We start from the raw sequence: 27,142 nt of genomic DNA, 5'->3' as shown, positions 1-27,142 counted from the left end.
TCTGGCCTTCTTTAGGGGGCGGGGCCTGCGTGACGCCACCGCTCCCCCAGCTTGTTGATTGACGCTCAGCGCTGGCCCCGCCCCCTCTGCCTTCTCCCCTCCCCCTTCGTTTTCCAGTGTAGTGCGTTGATTTCATACCAAAGTCATACTTAACATTCCACTTATACTGTCAACCCTCTGAGAAATATTACGGAAAACAACAAGGCGCCAAAAAAATAACAAAGATTTTTTAAAAATTCAGCAGTTGTCCAGTCAGTGTGAAGGGGAAGGTGACTGTGAAAATAAAGGTAAGTTTTCCATGAATGTTCCCCCTTTTCCCTTAAGAAGCTTTTCGCTGGAGTTTTTTCATGCCGCTTGTCTCGGTGAAGTTTTCAGATCATTGTCATTTTTTACATTTTTCCGCGGAGCTCCCCGCGTTGGGAGGGAAGGAAACATTTGCAGATTGATTGTCTATTGTATCTGACTTTCTCGGCGAGCAGGAATACGCTTGACAGGCAGTGTAACGTTAATATATTTATTTGAGACTTGAATTACTTGAAGCTTCTCTTTGACAGCGTCCAAACTAGGCCGATATGTTTGTTTGTGTGTGTGTGTGTGTATCGCACAGCTGCTGTGTGGATCCGACACTTCCAGCTTCGCTTCACGGAGGATTTCATCGCTTGTGGCTGGAAACACGCAGAGGGACGCAGAGCCGTTTGTTGGAGGCACACACAGCAGCTTCAGCCCCGGCCTGGACCTCTGCATCCCAAAGGTAAGAGAGGGAAGGCTGGGATGAAGGGATCCGAGCCGAGCGGGACACACACTCTCACACACACACTTCATCAAATGTTCATCTCAACTGAAAGTTTTTTTAAACGGTAGTTATAGTTGTGACGTGTAGAAAGTGCTTTAAGACCCTCTAAAATAAAATAATACAAATACTTAGGATTAAAAATAAAATAAAAACGCTTGAATCTTTGAAGTTTCAGATGTAGAAACCAACATTCAGCACAGATTTACACTCATTTGTGTTATATTTGTGTTATGACAGTGAGGCTTATTTAGATTTTCACTCTCCTGTGTGTTTGCTTAAGGAACTACTTATGATAATTCAAAAGAAATACAGTTTAACTATATAATATGATAGATATGTCATAGAAAATGTGTGTGAAAACGTTCTTTCTTTCTTTCTTTCTTTCTTTCTTTCTTTCTTTCTTTCTCTCTTTCTTTCTTTCTTTCTGATATACTGTAAAGTTGTCCTAAGTGCATAATTCTTAGGTGAGGGGTTGAGATGCTTGGATATGTATACATGCTAATTGTATAATTATAGGCGCTCCTCCTCAGGCAACACCTGCTCTCAGTCTGCTTTGTTGCTTCAGCTTGAATAAGCATTTTTTTTCCGTCTGGGCCAAAATGCTTTAGCTGAAATGTGAAATGATGGCATTTAAAGGCCTCCATCCTCATTTTCTGCTGTCAGAAAGGAGCTGGGTGAAGAGAGAGAAATCTGTGACGGCCATTCAGCAGAATGCCGTTTTTCAGGTTGTTCAGTAAGCAGAATAACCAGTTAACAGTTTGTTTCCTGTTAGTCGCTTTGCATGTTCGGGCTTCATTCCTTCAGCTTTGGAATTTATTACTATTATCTCCAAATTTGGACAAAGATTAAGCTTCAGTCCAGTGAGTTGAAGAACTATTAGTCTCTGATAGACTTTGGTTCAGGAGTTGGTTCACTATTGGAGCCACAATCTACAACTTTCAACAAAAGCAAAATGCCAGAATCTTGTTTTTTGACGATATGAAAGATGATTAGAATCCCTGTTTTCTTTCTGTAGTTGGTCACGTTAGGTCATGTTTGAGCTGCAGTGTCTCTGTTGAGCCTCCGTAAAAACTTCTAATACCATGTGGAAATGATGTTCTCAAATAAAACAACCAACAAATACAAGCAAACAATGTGTTTTTGATAAATAGAAGATGCTACGGTCCTTAATAATAGTTTTCAGTGCTGAGGGGTAAATCTGGGAAGGATTAGTTTTCTGCTGTCCTGACAGATTCCCTTTATTTGTGATTCGGCATGAACACACCAGGCCTCCCGATACACAATGTGGTCTCTTTTCCCTTGGACTTACTTTGTGATTTCTCAGTCATTGTGAAATTACCATGTATGTCCTCTGTGAGATCTGCAGGCGAAGGGAAAGTTTAACAACTCCAGCTCGTGTCTCAGAGGTCAATTACATTACGTGGAGGAATATCCCCTTAAAGTGTCCCTTTGCTCTCTCAGGCTGCCCAGCTGTGCTGCTGCAGGCCGTTTATCAGACTGAAGGCTAAATCCGCTCTTTCATGGTCAAGAGAACAAACTCTACAAACACACATTTTCCATTTTAATGACTTAATCACCTTTATTACCAAATATAAAAGAGACATTGTTAGTATTTCAGTTTTCTATTCCTTCTTCTTTTTGTGTCATACTTCCAAAAATCATGTTTAATTATATCTGTCCCTATGTTGAAGTGCATCCATTTATAAACTACTGTGTTGACTTTGGATGCGGGTCTGTTGACCGTTTGTCAGCAGCAACTTCACCCGTTTGTGTTAAAGCCACAGAAGAATGGCTAATGAGTTTTGCCCATTTGTGCAGAGGCTGGCTGCTTTTTAGCACCATCCCCAGAAGTGGTCGTCCAAATGGTGGACACTTACCCCTCTGTCAACACAGATCTGAACAAATAGCACTTATGCCTGTGTGGCGCACACACAGCCGGCCTCACAGACTGAAGAGCCTCCAGCTCTCAGCAGAGGACATTAATGACAATCTGGACTACAATATGGAGTTTGACCCTAAATAGCAGTGGCCAGCTTAAAGACTGCTGCTCTGCTGATGATGAATGCATGTTGTGCATTGTGGATCGTATTACGGAGACAAAAAATTTAATTGGTAATTATAGTCCTCGCTCTACTGCTAGAGTTCCAGCGACCAAATGTGTCTCCAAACACACACCGGTCACGGCTTCACTCTGAAATTCCCCCTGTAACACAATTTATCAAAATTGTATTCCACTTAATGCACTGCACATGTTTACATATCCTCCAAAGCATGAGGTCTGAACAGATAAGATTTCTGGCCTCCTGTTCTGACCACTCAGGGGAGGAGACGGGGAGTGGCTTAGAACAGTATGGTCTTTGTGTCAGCTGTCCCCAAGTTGCTAAACGTTGTAGTTGTTCTTTCTCTGGCAACCAACTGTTAAGAGTGATGTTCCACATAAAGAGGCATGGGGGAAGACTTGCAGTGCGGATATGTGCCAGCTTCTGTGGCTACTTCAATGCTGATTATGTTGTAGATAACAGGATCCACGCCGGCTCCGCTCGGTCTTCCGTAGACTTCTGCTGTGTGACCTGTGGTTTGGACTGAAGTGACCCAGGGGCTCTCATGTGCAACCCCTTAATCCATGTGCTCTGAGTGTTTGGGGGGGTTGGGATATGATCTCCTATAACATTCATTTTTGGTGCTTCTTAAAATACTCCACAGGTGTCATATTTAGTCTTTAACTCTGCAGTAAAGTTCACTTTAGAGTCGTTTTTCTGGTGAGACTCTCCTCCATAATGTCCTGCTCTGCTCGCAGCTTTGGGCGCCTCTCTCTCTGGGTGCTCTTAACGCCTTGTTCCATGATTTATATGGTTAGATGAGTTATTACTGGTGCAATCTACTGCAAAGCTATGCATGTCTTAAAGGTTTCACAGATTATGGCTTCAAACCGCTTTCCTCGCCACAAAATGACCAATTCGGGCTAGAACGGCTCCTCTGCTACTTTCTCTGGAAAATTTCCGATTAAAATGCTGAATCAGGCTGTAAACGAAGCGCTCTGGCACGCCAGCTGGGCTTTGTGTCAGTCTTTCCTCTCTTCACATGGATTAAGGTTTAATTCTCCCAAAGTGTGACACTTGAAGGTAGCACAGAGTTAAAATAGAACAAGAATCAGGGAATTCAGTCTTATGTTCACTTTCTGGCTCCGCGTGTGTGTGATGTGTGTGTGTGTGTGTGTGTGTGTGATGTGTGGCCTGGTATGTCGGTGACTCATTTCTTGTTGGGAAACCAGTTAAACTCTTCTTCTCTCAGAATTAGTTGGTCTGTCTCCAAGTTGCATGATTGGTTTGTAATAAACAACAACAAAGAAGAAACTGTTGTGGGTCTTATTTGGCACATTCATGGAAAAAGAAGAAGGTTCAACTCCGAGGAAGCTTCTGCTCTTTGTTGTACTCCAGACGTTCTCTCAACATTACTGTTTCCCTTGCAGCTGGTATCAAACTGCAAATGTTTTGCTTGACAGAGGGTGTGTGTGTGTGTGTGTGTGTGTGTGTGTGTGTGTGTTTGTCTCAACCTTTCGCTCTGCCTCTCTTTCTGCCTCTTGCCGTGTGAGCTGTTGGCTGTCCTACCCTCCTCTCACTCTCGGCTCTGATTGTTTCCTGAGCGCCGTGCCAGATAGGAAGTAGGAGGAAGTTATTGGAGGAGCTGGAGAGAATTTATTAGGGCCAAACACAGACACGGGAGGGAGAGGGGTGGAGGGGTGGGTGGGTTGGGTGGAGGCGGTGGTGGTGGTGGTGGTGGTAGTGTTGGGGCGGATGACTCTGATTCTTGGAGATGAGGCTTATAGCTCCATGTGTGTGTGTGTGTGTGGAAGGCAGCAGCCAAACAGAGCAAAAGGCTGAAACTCTGACAGTCACCTCACTTTCTTTAAATCCTCTGAATTAAGAAACGGTAATCATGTCAAACATGTGCATTTTCTGTGCGACTCTCTTCTTTCTCAGCCTCAGTGTTACTCAGAGAGCAGCTTTCCTCTCCTGGAACCTAAAATGTTTTCTTTATCTGTAATCTGACCTTAGAGAGCAGCTGCTCCTTCTGCCGCCAAGTCCTGTTGTTTCCTCCGTCAAGTGTGTGTTTGTGTGGCTGTTGTTGTGTAGGGGTCTCAGTATGCTCACTCGACATCTGTGTGCACCCTTCAGTCATTAGAATAGGAGCTGGGACTTTTTCTGTCTTTCTGTCGAGGAGTTTTTGATACTTAGGAGGCATTTGTTGTTGTTGTGTGTGTGTGTGTGTGTGTTGGGCGTTTTGCATGTGTAGCTTTCACAGCCATTAGGGGGCTTTGGGTTGCCCTCGGGGGTCTATATCCTCTTGCCAACAAGTGTCCCAGTTCAAGAAGCAACTTAACAAAGCCTGCATTTTAAAAGCATGAACAGATTTTGTAGTGTCTTGGTGAGCAAACAGATGGAGTTACACGGAGTCTGCCAGTGTACAATGATGGAGACAAACGCAGACAGACGGGATGGATCTGCACTGGAAAAGGCAGATTCGGGGGTAAAATCTGTTAGCAATCTGTTTTCGGGACATGAGTCAGTTAAAGTGAGTCATGGTGTGCAGACATGGTTAGTTTGCCAAAATCTGTATCACAATCGTTTGACATGATAGCATAACCAGGCTGACATGAGAAGTGGTTTGAATGTCTCATCACACATCTGCTGGTAAAGACTAAATGTCTGATGATGAATCAGCACAGAAACTGTTTACATGTTACATTTTGTTTTATTTGATTTATTTTTATTATTTTTGTTTTATTTTAATTGTATTTTGTGAATTTTCTATTCCTGAGATTCATATTTTTTCTTCCCTACCCCTGATACATCATTGTGCCTAACTTTAACCTGTTGTCCTCATGTCTGGACATTTTGTTTTGTACTTATTAGGTCCGATTAATCCCAAATACCAAGGAAAAATAAAAAATGCATACAAAATAAATGTCCAGGTCTCAAGGGGAGATTTGAGTTTTTATTTAGTCATTACATTTCTAGCATAGTGTATGATTGCCTCTTTTCTCGGGGCCGCTGCTCAACATGGAGACAAATTGCAATGTTACAATAATAACCTGATGATGTCATCCCAATGTGAGATGAGATAATTGAGAAATGAAAATGTGCCAAGTTTCTCTAGATGTAAATTCAGAAAGTATAGATCTCACATTCACAATACAAAGACTTTCTATTTTGCCCTACATCTTTTCTATAATAACTCAGCTCGGTGCATTTTGTTTGTTATGCGTTTACATAACTCATCCAATAATTCTGAAGTCGTATGCAGGAGCTCGTGTTTCTGCTTTGCTTTGAATGAAGATGGAGATAGAAGGTGAGATGCAGGAAGATAAATAGTTGTTTTCTGAAAGCTTCTCCAGCATACAGGAGCAACATTAGACCAGGTGGTGACTGCAAATGTTGGTTTCAGGTTTCCGTCTTTCACCGGGCTCTAAGTATCCTCTCAGTCTCTCCTTCCCATCAATCCAGTGCAGCAGATGCATAAAGATAGTGGTTTGTATGCGGCTCATTGTGCGATGCTTTTGTATCTGCAGGCAGGCTTTGACTTCATCCGGCATCAAATAAAGTTTCTCTGACTGTTGCAGCTTCGACTGAAACTCCATCAGGCTACAGTGAGAGACTTCAAAAAATGTCAAAATCTGTCAAAAACACTTTGCAGACGTATGGAACTTTCAGAATATAATTAGAAACATATAGATTTGAGAAACGCTGCTAGTTACTTTGTCTACTTCACTGTTTTCCTGGGGGTTAAATGTCCTCAAGCAAGTGGGCTCACATGGCGCTCACGGTGGGATCTTTAGCCGCTGCAGAAACACACTATATTTCTGTCATCCGCCCGTTCTCCCCGGTCAGCGGGTACGGAGAGCAGTCTATCCCACATCAGAGCAGTGGCAGAGATGTTGCAATCAGGCCGTAAAAATCAGAGACATGAGTAACTTTGCTCTCTCTGTCGTCTTTAAAATCCACTGTGGACGGCAGAAATCCATCTGGTGATTACATCTGAGAGCGGCGGGATGATGTCATGTTCAGCCAAAAGTCAATGGATGTCGTGAAAAAAAAATCATTGACATTTTTTATGAAGGTATGGGTTTCTGCTCCTTTATGATTGACAGGACCTCCATATGTGATCTGGGAAACATAGAAGCTGTGTTTGCTTTCCTGCCTGTAGGTGTTTATAAGGGATTTCCTACATTCAGTGGCACACCTAAACAAATGCCTGCGATACGTGTGTGTATGTTTGTGTGTGTGTGTGTGTGTCTGTGTGTGTGATGGAATCCCTTTCATTATTCCGTCTATACCCACAGCGTTCATACATGTGACCCAGCAGCCTCAGAGTGACTCAGTAGAAGAGAATATTTGGAATTCAAGGGGACATTTCAATCCTGCCCCCGAAAGAAAAGCACATACGGGACGCTGCCAATAAAGGTTTGCGGGGTTTATGCAGTCAGCGCCGGAGCACAGATAAGCTACTTGACTGCAACGTGATCGCTGCATAAGGCCTGGGAAAATGGGAAGAGGATTCTGGGGCATGAATGGTGCCGTTTGAATGAATGTGTAAGGCGCATAGCTTTGCAGCGTTATTTACATTCCTGCTGCACATTGGAATTCTGTAGCATGTTGGTCTCACTCAGTCCCATGGCGTGACTCCCAGAAAGTGTAAGCGGGGGGCGTGTCCCTGCTTTTTCTGCTAAATGTGAGGTTTTGTGCTAAATGCCATTCAATCAGGACGCCTTAATAAACACGCCCATCTGCTCGCCACCTACAGGCGCCATTCAAGCCAGAGCCCCTCAGACTGACTGTGTGTGTGTGTGTGTGTGTGTGTGTGTTAGACTGTACGTGGGTCACTTATGTCGAGTATAAAGCTACATACTTGTGTTTTGAGTTGAGTTATTTGAGAATGAAAGCTGTAGTTCCATGTCAGCGTGGCTACGGGAGATAAGTCTTCTCATCCTGGTCGTTTCATAAAAACAAGAAATACATTTGGCTCGACTTTATCTGACAGCAAAACAACAGCTGAAGAGCAAAACACTGCAAATGCTAAAATGGCTAAAATCCCAGAAGTGCATTGATTTGAATCCATTTGAGACACTCTTTGACTGTAGCGTGTCTCAAATCTAAGCTTTGATGCACTCTGATATACGAGCGCCTTCTCTTTGTGACTGTTTATTATAACTTTAATGTTCAAATGTTGGCAGTAAATAATGCCTGAGAGCTAAAAACCAAATGTGCTTCTTTTTTTTTTTCGTATTGGGCTTTCCTGTTTCCCAGTTGCTGTGTGTTGCCAGTTGTTGTTGTTGAGTCAGTAAAAGTGTTCCTGTAATATTATTTACAACAACAACAACATGTCTGTTGTCACAAGGTCCTGAGTGTGGCTCCGGTCTAAAGCGTGTGATTCCACTGGAGGATGGTGTGGAGAGGAGCCGCAGGGTTGCAGCTCAGCTGACGGCGCTCTCCTCTGGGCAGAACCGCCAGCGTCACAGAGCTCAAACATGTAGCGTGTTGTGTGCTGATGTTGCATTCCAGCTGGAACAATCCCACTGTTTTCCAGACCCCAAAGTGGACGCCTAAATTGGACAACTCCCCCACGCCGCTCCCCCCACCCCCCCTCCCCCCAAACCCATTGCCCCTCATACACACACACACACACACACCCCCTCTCCCCTCTGCTCTACAACCCACCCACCACCCTCTCCTCCCCTCCGCACATCCCCTGGTCTCCTGTCCTTATTTGGGTAGAGACGTTCTGAGCTCTTGGTGGAGGGGTGGAGTGGGTGAGGGGAGGGATGAAGGGAGGGCGTTGGGTCGACACAAGGGAGGCAGGAGGAGAAAGAGTGAGCACTCACAGCCCTTTCTTAATAAGGACATGTCTGGAATTCAAGCCCCTCTCTCGGTGAAGAGCCCCTCTTTCACAGCACCTCACTTAAACACACTCTTGTGTACACTTACAGCTTGATCCAGGTCGTCAAATCTTAGTGTAACACTGAGCTTTCGCTGCTCTTCGCCGCTCGGTGTGTAGAGGAGCTTTTCAGTGTTTCCTCAAGTAGAATTAGAGCCAAACAATATAGTGCCACCTCTCCATCACACACACACACACACACACACACACACACACACACACACACACACACACACACACACACACGCACACTGCGCCTCCAGTCTTTGGTTGTTCCTCCAACATGAGTGAAGTTGTCACACTGCAGCACCTGTGCTTTCAGTTAGGAAGACCACACAAACAGCTTCCAGTCCAGCAGAGGCGACGGCAGGAGTACGTGTTTAAGAGTTACAGCTAACCATATGTTGAACACCCCACACACACACACAACACACACACACACAAACACAGGCTGCAGACTGAAGCAGGCAGATTTTTTTTCATTTTCAGATTTAAATCTAATTCCTTGACTTCACAATCAGAGCTCAGTGATATGTGTGTGTGTGTGTGTGTGTGTGTGTGTGTGTGTGTGTGTGTTTGTGTGTGTGTTTCACTCCTCAGTCTGATCCGGCTGTGTGATGACTTGTTGGGACTCAGATGGATCATTGAGCCGCTGATGTGAGCTCACTTACAGTGTTGAGGTTTAACATCACCGCCCCGGTGCAAAGGATCCACCACAGCCACACACACACACACACACACACACACACTCGGTTAAAATTAGCTGTTTGACTTATGGATAATTGTCAAACTCTCCTTTGGATTCGGCGACTTCTATAAACTACAAACAGTTTGAAATGATGTGATTGACTTTCATCTTTTGTAATTACCTCTAAATGATGATGTGAATGAGAGGAAGCCCTGTTAATCCCGCACATCTGCCCTTTAACAGTGTGCGTGTGTGTGTGTGTGTGTGGTTGGTTTGGAGAATCGGCAGCTATTAAAAAAATCTTCCAAATACCGGGAGGGAGGAGGAGACTGAGGGAAGAATTCTTGGCACGAGTCTCCATTGTTATTTAATTCTTTAAAATCTATCAGTGACCTCCTTTAACCACAAAAGATACACACACACACACACACGCGCCGATAAAAATAATAATATCTGGAGCATATCCCTTTTAAGCATCGAATAATGGGAATTCCGGGACCTTGACAACTGTGGAAGGAATTTCACAGATTAAATATTTAACATGTGTCTTCAAACATTCTAATCATTTAATTAGTTTGCTTTCTTTTGAAAATCACATTGACATTGATTTTGTTATACAAGGGAGATCAATGGGTTCACTATGAAACACTGTGAAACACTTTATTATAAACATCCGTGTAATCTGAAGATTTGATTGGCCCGTCGGACCGCCGCGTTTGGTACCGTGTGTGTGTGTGTGTGTGTTTATCTATAACATTGTATTCTTGTCAGCAGCTGCAGAAACGCTAAAAAGTGAAAAACACGAGCATCTAGGGAGGGAGGATCATGGTTACCTCATAGACGTCCATTTCAGAAACAATACAATGCTGAAAAGGCGTCTTGAAAAATACTTAAGCTCTTCGCCTGCAGTCAGCCATAAGCCGACCACATCGGGACACAGTTCCCAGACCACAAGAATTCTTTGAGGCTAGTGCTGATTAGTGAGGTCTTTAACTTCGTTTTATGGAATATCTTGAACTCATTTGGTCCGTTTCAGAGGAATAAAATCTAGGAAATGATAGTAATAATTACAGTTTGCAGTTTTGACTCGTCTTTGATCGTTGCGATAAAGGAAATGTCCCGGTTGACCTGATTAACCACCTGAGCCTCCTGATGTTTTGTCTTTTAGAACCGTCCAAAGCATTTTATGTTCATGTGCTTCGGTGTATTTTTGCGGAAAAGTCGGAAACAAAGCTTCAGAGGAATTGTGTACGATTTTCCTGACTGATTCATAAAAGTACTTCATCAAGATCCATCTCAAATGGATCAATGTTCTCCTGCTCCTGATTCCTCCTGCAGGGGTCTGGTTACATTTCATTGAAGCTCAGTAATTCAGAACAAGGAAACAGTGAAAGGAAACAGTTCACTGTGTCGACCTCTGTGTGTTTTGCATTAACACTCATTACATAAACGTTAGCACAAACAACATCCTGTCCTGACTTTATTTGGATTTGTAGAAGAACATGATCAATAATCTCTTCCCTTCTTCCCTTCCAGACATTTAACTGTGGGGCTCGGGGTCGGGCCCTGGGGGAGTCGCCACCATTGCGTCCAACGAGTGGAGTGCCAACGGAAGCCCAGAAGATGGGCTGGACGGGGAAAACGATGACAAGACGATGGACGGGGACGCCGAGGGCGTGTGGAGCCCGGATATCGAGCAAAGTTTCCAAGAGGCCCTCGCCATCTACCCTCCCTGTGGCAGGCGGAAAATCATCCTGTCAGACGAGGGGAAGATGTATGGTGAGTGCGCTGGAGAACTGCCACATGCATTAGACAGCAACAAGAAGCATAGCAATTATATGGAAATCAGCTCCATTATGAGAGCACAACATGGAGAAACCCATTCATTCCATGAAGGTTTGTGGCTGAGGGAAAACAAACATGTACCATGTTGCCCTTGAAGAGAAAGGAGAGAAAAAAGCCTTCTTTCTCTTCTCTGGAGCTCCTATCGCAGCTTTGACTCTGAGGTGAACGTTCTCTCTTGAACATGTCTGTACCTGTTGTCCTGAGACCCAGGGGCAGGTTCTTCCAGTCACACCAGCACTCCTCCAGCTGGTTATTGCTGTTCTGAGAGCATCTCGCCTCTCCTCGTCTTGATTTACACCTGTCTCTACCCAAACTGGTTTGCTTCCAACTTTTCTTTACAGCCTGTTTTTACGCCCGGGCGTTTTATGGCCTCTCTCTTCCTCGCAACACCGTCGGCTGCAAAACCTGCTCTTTGTTTTTTTGATCACAAAACATCGTGTGCTGTTCTTCACTACACCGGTTTTTGCTCAGAGTTTTTGCCTGTAGGTGACTGGTGCTGCTTTCTGGTGAAGTTGTGTTTGATGCTGGATGACTCAGTTGAATTAACAGTAATTAGCACAGCGTGTATCAGGACTGGAGAACAAAAACATCACATTGGCACGCTGTTCTCTCAAAGATTTTAAACATGCATTAGGTCTCAGAATAGTTATGTGTTCATTAAAGTGCAGGTGTTGAGACACTCAGTATCCAGATGCATATGTTGGCATGGCGATCGTGGGCTGCCAGGGGTTCTGGGAGTGCAGTCTTATCTCATTATAGTAGGGGCAACTTGGAACGATTACTAAACCTGGATCGACTCTGATTGACAAGAACTGGACTTTATACAATCCTTTCTTGTTTTATTTCAGACCGTCCTCAGGAAACCTCTCCTGCTCTGTGAGATGATATCACTTTCACCCAAGCAATGCCATTCCCCCAAGCTATTCTTTTGAAGATTTCCCGTTCAAAAACTAGAAATCAATTCCTGTTTCACTGCGATCGTTAAAACTGTCAATCACTGCCAGTAAACTTCCAGACAAACTCTATATCTTCTGGAGCTTTGGCAGTTTGTTCGCCGTCTTTGCGTTGCCGCTCTGCCCCGTCTTGATGTCAGATGGGATTCTTTGGAGGTGATTCACCAGGAGTGGAATCTCATCCTCGGGTTTGTCAGACAGATTTGGATATTCATGGAAGCCACATACCTGAGATAACTCTGCCACTGTTGCAGCTTCTGTTGTTTGGCAGCTCTCGTCTCAGAGATCTGAAACAAACCGATGGAATTGTGGACAAGCTGGATGCAGTAAACGAACCGTATGGAATTCATGGAATGCAAATATGATGACAAATCAAATTAGCTTTGTTCATTTGAATAAGTACGTCTCAGTGAACTCATTAGTCTGTTGAGTAACGTTCCAGAATGACTCAGTTAGTTTACAACACAAGACTTTAATGAGACTTTTGTGTACCGGCCTTAAACACTGCGTCTCTGAATGCACCTAAACAGCTCTCCAGTCCTATTTAGCAGGGCGGTGTGGTGTCCCGAGCTCTATACGTTTCTCATGAGAACGTCAACAAAGACGGAGGCCGTGCCCAACCTGTCCCCTTAGCAACAAACTGTCAGGACCACATTTAGAGGCCTGTTTTTTTCTAGCGCAGTAAACACCCTCTCCGTTTACAATAAGTCATCCGAGGCTCTTCTGGCAGAGGCGAGGCATGCCCCAGAAGAAGCCCTCTCACAAGGTGATTACCTCAGACATCTAAAAGCTGCTCTGACGTGAGTTTAGGGGAATGTTAACGATTGCACTGTATGTCTACCTTGCAGTCTCAGACTCCCAGTGGCCTCCAGAAAACCAATCCAGTCATCGCCTGCATTACCAATTCAAAAACATCTTATGCCAGGATTTTTTTTTGTTTTTTGCTTCCTTTGTTGGGAAACCTTTGCACATTTCCATTGGCGTAACAGCGCGGCCGCTCTATACAGGAGTTTGCTTTCGCTCTCGACTTCCCCCGTAGTTCTGCCAGTAATCTAGCTGGAGGGTGAAAAAGAGTTCAAAGGAGAATAGCTCTCACTTTAATGTGTCACATGTTATTAATCACTCCGCTTGTTTGAAGAAGATGAACAGCAAGCTGCCATGTGTGGAAGTCAAACAACTGAGCTGTGATTTAGTCTGAATGTGAAAACTGCTACTGTGCTCACTGACACTGGAGACTTTATACCAGCTTACTGTATGTATTCAGTCAGATTCTTACCTCAAATAAGAGTTAAACTCACAGCTCAATGGAGACCACAGGTACCTTTGCTGTAGAGATCTGTGAGACATGAGCAACATGAGCAACCTCAAAGCCCACAGTCACAGGTTTCTTTGAAGGATGAGCACTTTTAAAGTTAGACATGAGAAGAATAAGTCCAACTTTTTCAGGAATTGAGCAACTTCCATTTGTTTTGTACCCATGAATCAACTTTGACCCCTGAACTGCGAAAAACAAAGAAATAAGACGACCAAAAGCAACGATCACAGACACAAACGGCTGCACCAATTTTCACAATAGCTTTTTTACAAAGTATGTTCAGCAGATGTGTGTGTGTGTGTGTGTGTGTGTGTGTGTGTGTGTGTGTGTGTGTGTGTCAAAAATGTTGCCTGTCTTGTTCTGCAGTGGCGCTGTACTGACATGTTGTTCACCTGCGTTTTGTGGTCTTGACAGGTGTGTCAAACCCTAAGCACACCTTTCTGCCTTGCAGCTGTCACTGCTGCAATGCACCCTGGGTACAAAAAAAGAGAGCACGTTTTTGCATCCGGAAAAGACGGATTACATCTCTTTTAAACCTTTGCAGGCCACATTTGGATGAACTAAAGGTGTGTGTTCGGGTAAAGACTTTGTGTGAGATTGGGGGCTTTGACAGACGGACGGACGGACGGAGCAGACTGGGCTGTAATGATGACTGAGCAGGACTGCATGGTGCTTCCCTGTCAGCCCCCTCGCTGAGATGTAAGGAATGTTTTCAGTCATGGCTGAGCAGTATGCTAGCAATTTAGGATTACCTCAATGTTATGAGAAGGGAGGAGGGGAAAGAGGGAGAGAGAATATGGGCAGAGGAGAGAGACAGAGGGGGTGTGGGGGGGGACTTGGCGAGGAATGGGGGAGGAACACGGAGGGAGGAGAGATTACCTTTTCTCTCACTATCTTAGCGTGGAAGTGGAAAATTCCAGCGGTCATGTAGTAAAAAGAAAAAGATGGGCGTGTCCTGGCAGGGAAGAGGTTAAGAATGGCTGCCTGCAGGGATCTGAGTGGGTGTTGAGCAATCAGCAAGGGAATCATAACTAACACAAAAAGGGAGAACTGAGATGGAGAGATAGAGAGAGGGAGAGGGGAGATTGAGAGGCAGAATAGAAATGAGGTTGTGTGTGCAGTTCTATGGTTACACGTGTGTGTGTGTGTGTCCATGTGTTCCTGTGTGTGTGTGTGTGAGCACCTGTTATGTTGGCCTGTGACTTAGGGCACTGCAGGTCTCGCTGACCCTTAAGTCTGGCAGGTCTGAACAGGCCTGAGCTGAGTCCTCTCTAGTAAACTGAAGCCACACACACATACTACACGTATGTGATGTTCAGGGGTTTATTAGTTCATCTAAAGCCTCGCCTGCTTTGCATAAAACAAAAAGAAGTCTGTGTTCACTCTGACCTACACGTTGACTTTAACTCTTAAAGTTATGTGAAGATTTGAAATGAAACAATGGAGTTTTATCTGATGCAGTTTAAATTGCTTTTCTCAACAGTGTGTTTAACATAAAACAAAAGCAGACTGTTGTAGTTCAACAAAAAGAACCAGATGTAATGGAAAACCAGCAAATTCACTCTCAGCTCACAACCACATTAGAAGCAAACACATGTACACAGATTGATTAACTGCACAGAATCACAAGATGTCAGGGGATTATTACTAAGCTCTCTCACAATGGACTCACAAAACACTCGTGTTCAGCTATTTATACATTCATTTAATTCTCAATAATAGCTGAAGTTTAGACGGTGAGAGTCTGCGTTCATCACTGTACTTCTCATCTCTCTTAGTCAAATCTGTGGCTTCTATCTGCAGAGCTGTAATGAGATAGCTGTGAAATCTGTGCTGGGGAAGATGTAATGCCCCCCCGCCCCCCTCTTAAAGAGATTGAGAGTGACAGTTGGGCTGCTGGGTTGGAGTTTGCATTGTTCTTTCTTTGCCAGCCTCTGCTGGGACGGTCAGCAGCAGGTGCTGCTGTCCGTTGAGTGCAGGGTCACACAGTGGTGTTGTTTTGGGAAAAGGAGCAACTTTGCTGCCAGGTGGCAGTTGTTGGCAGAGACAGTTATGGCTTTGTGTTTCCTCCAAGAGTTACAGCATCAGCTGGCCCTTTTGCCCCTCTAAGCAAAGGCCCCTACCCCAACCCAGTGGCCTTCACCCCGGCTCTAACCCCTGCTTCCCCCAGAGCTGGAAGTGCATAAGCATGTGTGTGTTCGCCCAGGCACTGGCTGTGTTCGCAGGCCCGGGCCAATCAGACTGGCTAGCACAGATGTGACAGGCTTAGAGGAATGTTAGGAATGCGGAGGCGCTGGAGCGGGCGTGTCCATCCTTGGCCTGGGGGAGAAGGGGAGGGGCCACCTCACTATCGGCAGACAGTACTGCTCTGCTGGCCTACAGCCGGGCCGACCGGTTGGAGAGTCCGGCGGCCGCTGCGAGCCTGCTGGAGATGGCCGGCAGTACTTTTATGGTAATTACACTAACCGGGGCCTTCTGGAGGCAAAGGAGGCTAGAGTGTAAAAAAACAGGTCTTGCCAGTTTTTCCTGTCATTATGTGTCTCCGTGTTTCCAAAAGTCTGTTCATATATAGAGTTCTGAGCAGACACACAGCCTATTGTATCTGAACGAGTGTGTGTGTTTAAGAAAGCACATCACGACCACTCGCTTGGTTAAGTCAGCATTTTAGACGAATTTAAAACATTATTTATAATGTAGCAATTCACCCTCTCCCTTTGGCCCTTTGGCCCCATCTGCAACCACAGAAACCCACTTAGCGTGACTTGGCAGGAGCACAGACGAGAAATAAGACACACTGACTGATTTACCCCTGAGACAACATTATCATCCTTTTTGCACTTTTCAAACTCTAAAGATCGCTTTTGCTTCTCCCAGCTGCAGCTCCCTGACACAGTAGCAGCTTCACACACACACACACACACACACACACACACACACACACACACACACACACACACACACAGCAGCAGCTCCGTATATCCTGCTGTGAATGTAAAGAGCACCATGACGGCCCAGAATAGAAGGTTGTTCTCTGCACAACCTGTTTGTGCAGAATGTCGAGAGTAGCTGTTATGTCATGAAAATGTGGTCATATATTCTAAACGATGTCTGTAATTAGACTACATGGTCCTCTGAGCACCGGAGGAAGGACGTGTGAAAGTGCTTATGGAACTTTAGTTGTACAAAATTGTCTTGTTAAATAAGAAATTTAAAAATTGTAATGAAATGGTTGCTAAAGGAAAGAGAGGTGTTATTATGGTCTGTGACCTGTGAAACTGTGTGTTTGACCCCGGAGCTGGAGAAGCTTTGGGAAAGGTCACAGTGCTGCAGAGTGTGAGGCGACGCTAGACTGCCACCTTCTGTCCAAATCAGGACATTACCAATATTCTGCTGAGTTTCGCTTCCTATCGTCATGTGACCTTCTCTCTCTCTCTCTCTCTCTCTCTCTCTCTCTCTTTCTTTCTTTCTTTCTCTCAACATCATTGACTTTCCTTGTGTTTTGTCACAGGTCGCAATGAATTGATTGCAAGGTACATCAAGCTGAGGACAGGCAAGACCCGCACAAGGAAACAGGTAAACACTCCCAATCAACCAACACATGCATGTGTAGGACAAACTGATCAGTCTAATATTCAGATGAGATCAGTATGCATGCTTTAGGTTTTAGTTACTAAAGTAGCATTAATCACAACATTTCACGTGGACTGTTAACTGTAAAGTAACATTTAAAAGTCATCAATTGATTATGACATCATGCACTGGATGTGAATGTAAGTTGTAAGATTTTTATATCAACTTGTTTGCACGACATATTCATGAGTTCAGTGGAGCTACAAAGTACATGTGTGCATTTGCATGAATGTGTGTGTGTGTGTGTGTGTGTGTGTGTGTGTGCACGCATTTGACTGCATGTTGTTTTTATGCTCAAAAAACTGTTTCACACCCCATTTAGGTGTCTAGTCACATACAGGTGTTAGCACGGAAGAAAGTTCGTGAATACCAGGCGGGTATAAAGGTAGGTGCCCCCCGGGCCCCTGCAGCACTGACTGGGCGTCTCTTTCCTCTTTGGTTACGGCTTCTCTCTCTCTTCCCTTGTTCTCTCTCTCCCTGTCTCCTTTGCTCTTCCCTCCTCTTGGCTATTCTTCTGTGCAGGTTTCTAGCCACTTGCAGGTTCTCGCCCGAAGAAAATCTCGCGAGATCCAGTCAAAGCTAAAGGTATGCGCTTCACCGCGGGCTAGGCGGGGCTGGTAGAGGCTTGGCTTTGCACTAACCAGTTGAACTGACTCTATTTGATTTGATGCCGGGGGCCAATTGTAGTTGGAAGGTTGGCCACATGTGTCATAACTCAGGTAATAAGGCAGGAAGCTTGGCTAGCAAAATGCTTTACCTAATGAATTTTAAAATGAATTACCCAAGAGTTTTTGATTTAAGACAAATTAACAACAGTACTGCTACTAACACGCATGCAGGACAAAGCTTCTGTCTAGTTTGTAGATTGCATTGATGTCATCACTTAGAACAGAAACACCCTGGCTGACTCTGAAGCTTTCACATCATGCAGTGTCACACATCCTTTACCAAAGTTCATTTTGCTGCATTCTGCCTTTGCTCCACCTCTGTATCTCTACTTCTCTGAGACTTCCTCTCCTCTCCAAACTCTCTCTCTCTCTCTACTTTAATAACTTTGGTTCCTCTAATGTGTGTGTTTGTAATGTGTTGTGTCATCAAACATTAAACATGGTTCTTGGTTACATGGTGTTTACTATCAGCATTGACTCATCTTACATCTCTTCCTCTTCCTCATCTCTTCATGTGTTTAATCATTGTTGCATAGTTACATGAAACACGATGTCACCTGCATCTTCAGAATACAAACACCTGTTATCAGTGAAGACATTCTGCCATTCTGTAGTGCTGACTTCAAATAATGACATTAATCATTCTAACGTCCATGGAGAGAGAAAAACAGTTTTACAATATCTCCAATAATTACTGTCATCTTGATTTCTTGTACTTTTGAACTGAATATACAATTGTCAACATCCCAAACAAACATTTATGAATGTATATCAGACAAACAAACACGTTGACCAGCCATCTACTTTCCACACTGTTCCTGAGAATGTGATAGCACCATGTGATAGTTTGCTGTTAGCTCACATCATCTATGTTCAGTCATAACTGAGTTTTAGAAGTTCCAAGCTTCCACTGATAAGTACGTTAGACGACTTTATATCCCTAATTGGAACAGTAACAATAGGAATACGTCATTAAACACCACGTCACTTGCATTTGAGTGCCGATCGAATGTTAATAAAAACCTATTTTCTATCTGAACACACCATTTGGAACTGTACAGTACTAATGGTTTGTCTCTTTCTTGATTCAGGCCATGAATTTGGTAAGTGGATTTGACTTGTGCAATATGCTTCCCCCCCCCCCCCGCCCCTCCCTTCCCCTTTGTTTGGCAGTGCCACTGGTGTTGTCCCCTGCAGGCATGGCATCCCGTCCCGTCCCATTGCTCTCCCGTACTGAAGCAATGCCTAGGAAACACCCGCGCTTTAAACCCCAGTACTGCTGTGCATCCTGCCTGATGTGGCAATAATCCCCTCAGCTCTGCCAAAAGCCAAAGATCAGCTTGCTTTAGCTTGCACAGGGTGGCGCTCTTTGATTTGGGGGTTTCGCTTCTCAAGCATCTTTCCTGTTATCGCAAAGCCATAGTTCAAATTAGCAAACAGAAACATATTACAACACATAAAAGCATTTGAAATATTCAGTGGAAAGAAACTGATTTGTTAAGTTTAGATATAAAGTGTGTATGATGCCAATTGGCCGGTTATGTGTGTGTGTTGCTACGGCGATGTAGGCTCAAAGCTGCAACATGAAGGCAACAGAGGAATATTCTCTAGCTTTCATAGTTGTCGCTCTTCTTCTGTCTGTTCTTCCTGCTGTGATGATCCTTTTAACACACTGACCTCCACTCCTGACTCCTGAGCCGTAGGAAGGCGGTGCTTCTTGTCTTCTCTGTGCTTCACTCTGTTCAAGATGTTTCTGGACTTGTTGGTTTTCATTCAATTTGAAGATCTTCAGCACCACAGTAGTATTATGTATAATCAATGTTTTCATGATGAACAGGTGATGGAAGAGATTAAGTAAACTCATGTCAACCATAGCATAACACTTCTGAGATTCAAGTAATGTGGACGTTTTCATAATTTTGCTCAGAAAATCAATGGCATTAGTTCCTTTGAGCATTTGGGACGGTAGAAGCTAATGCTGTGTTTTGGCGACACCCTGTGGTTGACGTCCCCTCATTGCTCTGTGTTGGTCTTCAGGATCAGGCGTCTAAAGACAAAGCCCTGCAGAACATGGCAGCACTATCATCTGCACAGATTGTCTCCCCGAGTATGTTAAAGAACCATCTTCCACCACTGCCTCCTGCCCCATACCACCAACAAGCCAGAGTGAGAAACCGGCACAATACTATGTTTGACTGAAGCTCAAAATGTGGTTTGGGCTGCAAATGATGATCACTTTTACTGTACAAGCTCCATATAATTATATATATATATATAAATAACATGTATTAGTATAATTTTTCTGCTCCACAGTTTTGGCCTGCTCCGATCCCAGGACAACCTGGACCCTCTCAGGAGTGAGTAGACCACTGATCAGCCTGTGTTGGGTTTATTGGGGGGGCGTGGTTCATGTTGGGCTGTTTAACAGATCACATTTTTGCATACTAGGCTGGTTCTTGAGCTCAACCCGGGAAGGACTCCTGGGCTTTGCCGCACCAGCCATGCGTAAGTTCAGCTGTCAGCACAAAGCAGCACTAACTCTTCCTCTCCACTGTGCTGTATGTTTCCTGCACTTATGTAACACACAACATAAGAAGCAGAGGTGGACTTACGCCTAGCTGGTGCAGCAACACAAGCTGTCACTTTGGCATAAACATATTTTCCCAACGAGAAATCAGAAATACACATTTAGTGAAAACTCAAATGTGTCTCTGAGTCAGCTCTCACTCAACCAAATGAGCAATTCCGTCTTTTCTCACTACGTGGCATTGTCTCATTGATGCTCTTATTCTCTTACAGTATTAAACCTTTTGCACAGTCCCCATACTCAGGCCTCCCTGGTCCGCTGCCCCAACCCATATCAAGTGAGTAACACAGCAAATACAGCAGAAATGAAACTAGATCATTAACTCATTAACTCGTCCGTGCAATAGTCTGTTTCATTTCAGAATAATAACTTCGTAATAACTTTTGGCCGTTGGCAGAGGCGTGCACGCTCATTAGATTCCCTCAGGTTGCGATGTTTTGATGAAGAGTATTTGCATGTGCCCGTTCACCAGCTTATGAGCCCTTGGCGCCTCCTCCTGCTCCAACTGCCACAGCAGTGCCAGTGTGGCAGGACCGGACCATCGCCTCTGCCAAGCTGCGGATGCTGGAGTACTCAGCCTTCATGGAGGTCCAACGAGACCCAGACAATGTGAGTGAAAACGAGGGGGCTACAGGTTTAGGTTAAGCACAATAATGTATAAGGTGTAGGGAAGGAAAATATAATGTCCACATATGAGGATGCAGGGTCTCAGGAGGAGATACACACATTTAAAGCATTTTATGAAGCTCCTGTTTCTCTCACAACTGTCCTGCCATGATGAATGTTAAAAAGCTGTTTGGCTCAGAGTGTCAGGCAGCTCTACTCCTCCGCTGCTCATGCTGTTTGTCTACTGTAGTGCATTTCGGTGACAGATGTTATTTTGAAGAGCTTGGCTGATCCTTCCCTCCTGCTGTTTCTTCCCACTGCAGTACAGCAAACACCTGTTTGTCCACATCGGGCAGACAAACCCCTCGTACAGCGACCCGCTCCTGGAGGCTGTGGACATTCGGCAGATCTATGATAAGTTCCCTGAGAAGAAGGGTGGGCTGAAGGAGCTGTATGAGAAAGGCCCGCAGAACGCTTTCTTCCTCGTCAAATTCTGGGTGAGCTGTCAATATAACACTATCATCTGTTTTTACTTGTACACTTGTGTAACTTGTCCTTACTATAATGAAAGGAAAGTTACATCAAGTTTCAGTTACACAACGGCGGTCGCCTTGGCACACAAAGCATTTCACATCAGATTGTGTCACCGAGGGAAACAGGGTTCACTGCCTCTCTTGTCTGACTGTTCTTTATCCACTCGGCAGGCGGACCTGAACAGCAGTGGAATGCAAGATGGTCCAGGTTCTTTCTACGGTGTCAGTAGCCAGTACAGCAGTCTTGAGAACATGACCATCACAGTTTCAACCAAAGTCTGCTCATTCGGCAAGCAGGTTGTTGAGAAAGTAGAGGTAAGAACGCGCAGGAAGACCTTTATTCACTCCTCAAACAGAGCCGATCCATGACTCACGCTCTCCTTTGTTCGGTGTGTGTGTGTGTTCAGACAGAGTACGCCCGCCTGGAGGGAGGAAAGTGTGTTTATAGGATCCACCGCTCTCCCATGTGCGAGTACATGATCAACTTCATCCACAAACTCAAACACTTGCCTGAAAAATACATGATGAACAGTGTTCTTGAAAACTTCACGATCCTCCAGGTGACGTTTATTTGGTCCTATTGTTGTTATCTGCACAATATCAGAGCTGTGTTTCTCCGTCACCCTGTGCCGGTTGATGTTTTTAACCCCCTGGTGTGTTTCCTCTGCTCCCTCAGGTGGTGACAAACCGTGACACCCAGGAGACTTTGCTCTGTATAGCATTTGTTTTTGAGGTTTCTACGAGTGAACACGGAGCTCAGTATCATGTCTACAGACTTGTGAAAGACTAACAGCTTTTCAGGGAGGTTTTTGGAAAAGCCAGACAAAGCGTGACACAATCTCTCTCTCTTCAACCAGCTCAGCCATTCAGGAGAACCATCCCTACATTACAGTAATACCAGAGCACAAACTTAAAACGGACACAGTTTTTACACAGCTTTAAACAAATAAACTCCCTAGGAAAAAGAATGAATTCTCAGCCGACAAGACAAGAATTTATGAAGAATTCGTGATTTTCTTTTGCAAAGTCAACTGGTTTCCACGTGTTGAAACGTGCTTTAGATGAAGTGGCTCACTTTTCCTTAGGTAACGGACGGAGCGTGAAATGTTTTATTGAGGGAACGAGAAGGTGTTTAAGGGTGAGAGAAACTCTTTTACTATCCAAGGGAACTACTGTAGAAGCAATAAAAGAAGTGAATAAGACTGAAAAAGTAGAGAGAAGTGGACCACAGACAGGGGGGGGAGGGGGGGGGGAACCAGAGCCGAGGGGGGGTCTTTACTGTAGGTCAACTAGGAAAACAAGTGCCTTTTCTCCAAAGATCACATCGTTGCCTGACACTTTGGATCGCCTTTGTACTACCTCTTGTTTGTAAATGAACAGAAAATAGACCCAGACCTTTAACAATCATTTGAAAAAGAGCTCTCAGATTTGCATATTTGATCAAAGTTCCTCATTTTGGGCATCAGATGGCATCTCTGTTCCACATGCAGCAGCCTACTGGTTTAATATTGTACACAGAGAGAAGATTGATTGTGTTACCCTGTTACTTAGGTTTCCGCTTCAATATGTTTTGTTACACAATAAGAAAATCAGGTCTTTGAAGCATCTATTTACAACTTTCTTATGACACCTGGGATGCCTGGGATCCTTCTGAGGTCCCCTGTTATTTCTCTCTGTTTTGAAGACGTGTGCTTGGTTGCACTTAAAAAGATCAAGAAGGGGTGAAGCGACAGCAGTGCTTATTTTCTGCTTTGAGTTATGTAGCCTAATTGAAAATTAATTGTTTCTGTACTGTGAGTCAGTGGATGTTAAAGGAATTTGTGTTACATAGGATTTGGGGGACTTACATTGACATTTGTGATCAAGTAACTCAGCACAGAGACCATATCTGCTTGGTTAAAATGGAGACAAGTTATCACTGTTTCTTTTGTTTAAAAAAGAGATTGTAAGCTGTGACGTCGGCTCAGTTGCTTCACCTTTCTCTGTATACGTTGTGGAGAAGCTGAATGAGAGAAGTTCAGTTTTCTACATTGATATTTAAGTTGTTTTGTACTGACATTACACATGGAATAATTCTGAACATACTGAAACTAATGGCCTTGAATGAGAGCTATTGTCTCTGTGCTGTGGAGTATGATGATTGATTGTTATTTATGGGGCTGAACAACAAACGCTGGGAGGACAGGGCGGGTTACTGGAAATGGATTCGTCGGTTTCTATCGTCGTGGAGATGTGATTTGTCCTCCAGTGGATCCGAAGACAGGAAACCAGTGCCTGATCTGTGTTCAACCATTACATAGTGTACGGTGGATGAGTTGCACCCATCTTTGAATGTCGTATTTCACAAGCTAGACACAATAACACTCCTCTAGCAGGTTTCTCAGTTTATCTTTTATACAGTCATTTCTGCCATTATTGAGGTTAATGTTTTTGTTTTGATTGTGTTCTCTTTTGACTTTCAGTGTTTTGCCATATGCTTCACTGAAAACTACGTGTGATTGTGCTGATATTGTTAATGAATAACGAGATATCTAATTATGCTATTCTGAATGGTGTGGGCAGTTTTTCGGTAATAAGGTGGTTTACTGTTGTCTTGGTTACCATTTTTGCGTTGCAATTTTATACTTTGTTATGTTCAAAGTAGAGGTTGTACTATGTAATCAAACAAATGTATCTAACAATAAAAGACGCATGGTGCCTTTGGGGCCATTTTCCCCCAGAAAACGTATTAAATATGTTTGTAAATTTGTTTTGTCCATGATTCCTTTTATACACTATTTATATGGGGACAATGGTTGATTGAAAAGTTCTGAGCCTGTATCCCCTCCAGCACTGTCATTGCAAATCGAATTTTTATGTTAAGTTGTTAAGTTACTCGCTATGTTTGCCTTTGCTGTTTAAATAATCTAAAGAAAAACCTCAATTTATTTCTATCTATCTTGTATGCCATATTTTGCTAATCGAACTCACTCTCCCAGAATGCACCGAAAGCGGAAAAGGAGACGAAACGATCGCAGATGAAAGTTATCATGCTCTTCAAAATACTACCTAAAGTAACTAGAAAGTGTTTGACATTCTTGAAGGATTGTATTTTAAAAGAGAAAACCACCAAATGACAACTACGACCAATGTTTTATCGGATAAAATGTTAAAGTACTTCACCATATTTGTATATTATCTTAGGAGCCATTTGAAGAAGAATACTCATTTGCAATTTGTTATATTGAATCACAGGACAGTGATCTTCACCTTCAAAATAAACGCAGTCGAAGTCATGACATGACATGCCCATAAAAGGAGTAATTACAATCATGTAAATCACAATTTGATTCATAAATGTTATTTTCTATCAAGTTCTGAAATTTCAGGTTACAGAAACGATAACATTTGTATCGTTGAAACGAAGTCGCAACTTGTCTTCCCAAAATCGGGTTTTATTTTGAAGGAATGGGCTTCTTATGAGGGAACTACCGTTCTCACTGATGACGCTTGACGGAATGGACAGATTAAAGAAGCTCTATGTGTGAGACGCCAAACGGTTCAGTCTGTAGTCTAACATACTGTGTATAACGACCTCAACTTTATGTTTACAGTAACTAATTATAACTGAGCGCGGTGGCAGGAGGAAGTGTTTTAGAAAAAAGACATTTCGACTCCGGAACATTACAGTTTACCTCCGTCCGGTCTGCAATTGAACGGAACGAGTTGTTGCCATCTGATCAACTCTGAAGATTTGTCAGGTAAGTTAAATGAATGACACACTGACAGGCGTCACAATGGCGCAGTTGCTTGTCGTAGCAAATCCTCCATATAACGGAATCTACCTGCATTAACGAAACAGATGCAAATGCCGACAAACAGCTGCGTTCCGACAGCTCGGTCCCTGAACGTAGCGGCTGGCGTTTGTATTAAAGTGTCATGGAGGTCAGCGAAGGCAGATAGGACGAAGGACAACTTGAGCAAAGTTTCTCTATGTCGTCTACTGCAGCACTTTGTTGAATTCCTGTAACGCCATCATCGGCATTTTGCGTCACATGTAAATCTCGATTGGTTCTGTCCACGCGAGACTCTGGCTCCTCTGCGTTATTTGCGACCAGACTTCAGTCGCAGTCTGTCACTCAAAGATGTCATAATATAAGAAGACGAATGAATGTGTGCGCGGTTATATGAGCCGGAGTTCTGAGTGTGTAGCTCGATGGTTCAGTCTAAATGGAATGAGAGCCTCGTCCGTGTCAGTGACCCCCGTGCTCCCCGGCAGATGGTACAGTCCTCACGCTCTTATCACTACAGTGCTTTGTTGATGAGTTTATCAGTATATTCCTATACATTAACCTGGCTTGTAGGAGTCTGGTGATGATTTGCAGACATTCTCATCATAGTTTATTAAATGAATCATATCTCAGGACTAGATTTGACCCATTTTTACCCCAGACTGTCTCATTCTGAAGACACCTGAACCGGACAAGAGCCACAACAAACCTCATGATCTTACTTTGACATTCTAATCCAGAACAAAAGCCATTATAGTCTTGGTATACACACTCTTATTAAGTCATATCTGGGCAGTCCTGGTTACACAAACTAGTCAAAGGTAAGTGGAACGGAGTCAGATCCCTGCAGCGTTCATGTGTTTACTTCCAGACGTTTGGCCTTATTGTCCTTTTTGATCTTTAACCTTTGAAAGTCTCAGTCTGCTGGGGTGTGTAGAGGCTCAGGGGAGAAAGGAAGGAATGAATGAGGCGTTGTGCTTTGTCTTCTCTGTCAGACTGAGTGTTTGCTCAGCCTCAGCCGCCTGGGCTTCAGCTCTGGTGTCACTTATTAACTAACACACCTCTGCTTTATTTATAAAAGAATTCTCCCTGTCCAGCCGTCTATCATCTATCTGCCAGGGAACAGAGTGTGATTAAGGAGCTCCTCAGATTAGTTTACGCTTGAATAGTTTTGGGTTTCTGCTGATTCCCGCGTTGCTAAACAGCTTCTGTCAGGCCGCACTTTGCTGGCTGAGCTGTTTTCTCGCTGAATAAGCAATTTGACACACAGATCTGTGTCTGTGTGTGTCACTCCTCATGACATTGACATTTATTCCTGATGCACACACTTTTTATAAACACAGCTCAACCTTTAGTTTCAACATTGGGCTGAGGCTTTGATCCCAAACCACAGATTTGCTCAGAGGATGGATCTGTTTGTCCTCTAACATGTGATCAGATTTCTTCTCAGGTGTGTTTACACAGCAAACAAATCTTCCCACTGACTGATCTTCTACTGATAGCAGCTTGTGACAGTCTCTCTCTCTCTCTCTCTCTCTCCCCCTCTCTATTCTCTCTCCCTCCCTTTCCCTCTCTATTCTCTCTCCCTCCCTTTCTCTACTCTCTCCCTCCCTCTCTCTCTCCCTCCCTTTCTCCCTCTCTACTCTCTCTCTCTCCCCATCTACTCTCTCTCTCTCCCTCACTCTCTCACTGTCTCTCACTGTCTCTCACTGTCTCTCACTGTCTCTCTCGCTGTCTCTGTCTCTCTCTGTCTCTCTCTCTCTCTCTCTCTCGTTGTCTCTCTCTCTCTCTCTCTCTCTCTCTCTCTCTCTCTCTCTCTCTC

General features: G+C 44.0%; 2 protein-coding genes across 8 annotated transcripts in view; both read left to right on the top strand.

Moving 5' to 3' along the window:
* The first annotated feature begins 132 nt into the window (after nt 1-132).
* Nucleotides 133-24,298, top strand: tead3b (TEA domain family member 3 b). Of its 7 annotated transcripts, none has more exons than XM_076147271.1 (15): nt 133-287; nt 608-751; nt 10,950-11,192; nt 17,035-17,099; nt 17,479-17,541; nt 18,916-18,927; nt 19,862-19,990; nt 20,117-20,181; nt 20,273-20,329; nt 20,624-20,688; nt 20,884-21,020; nt 21,341-21,514; nt 21,722-21,865; nt 21,958-22,110; nt 22,227-24,298. In XM_076147271.1, exons 3-15 carry the CDS (start codon nt 11,069-11,071, stop codon nt 22,338-22,340), a joined length of 1,302 nt encoding a protein of 433 aa, XP_076003386.1. In that variant the 5' UTR covers nt 133-287; nt 608-751; nt 10,950-11,068; the 3' UTR covers nt 22,341-24,298. The 7 variants fall into 7 exon arrangements, with proteins under 7 accessions (XP_076003386.1, XP_076003388.1, XP_076003390.1 ...); XM_076147274.1 differs by having other exon boundaries at nt 134-287; nt 20,138-20,181; XM_076147272.1 differs by lacking the exon at nt 133-287 and adding an exon at nt 397-499.
* Nucleotides 24,299-25,017: 719 nt separating this feature from the next.
* The window catches only part of smpd2b (sphingomyelin phosphodiesterase 2b), a 5,657-nt gene continuing 3,532 nt past the window's right edge, over nt 25,018-27,142 (top strand). The window contains exon 1 of the mRNA XM_076147369.1: nt 25,018-25,290. The gene's annotated coding sequence lies outside the window, so the exon portion shown is untranslated. The remainder of the gene's footprint in view (nt 25,291-27,142) is intronic.

The sequence above is a fragment of the Genypterus blacodes genome, unplaced genomic scaffold (assembly GCF_046128005.1).
Source record: "Genypterus blacodes isolate CSIRO-AG114 ecotype Tasmania unplaced genomic scaffold, CSIRO-AGI_Gbla_v1 ptg000037l_1, whole genome shotgun sequence".
NCBI classification, from domain to species: Eukaryota; Metazoa; Chordata; class Actinopteri; order Ophidiiformes; family Ophidiidae; genus Genypterus; species Genypterus blacodes.
The sequence above is the reverse complement of the archived record's forward strand: the minus strand, read 5'-3'. Positions and strand labels throughout refer to the sequence as shown.

Bases quoted from the DNA above. Each gene is read 5' to 3' on its own strand.
- tead3b (XM_076147271.1), top strand. From the start codon at position 11,069: ATGGACGGGGACGCCGAGGGCGTGTGGAGCCCGGATATCGAGCAAAGT. The intron at 17,100-17,478 runs GTAAACACTCCC...CACCCCATTTAG, and splicing joins AGACCCGCACAAGGAAACAG to GTGTCTAGTCACATACAGGT. The intron at 20,330-20,623 runs GTAAGTTCAGCT...ATTCTCTTACAG, and splicing joins CTTTGCCGCACCAGCCATGC to TATTAAACCTTTTGCACAGT.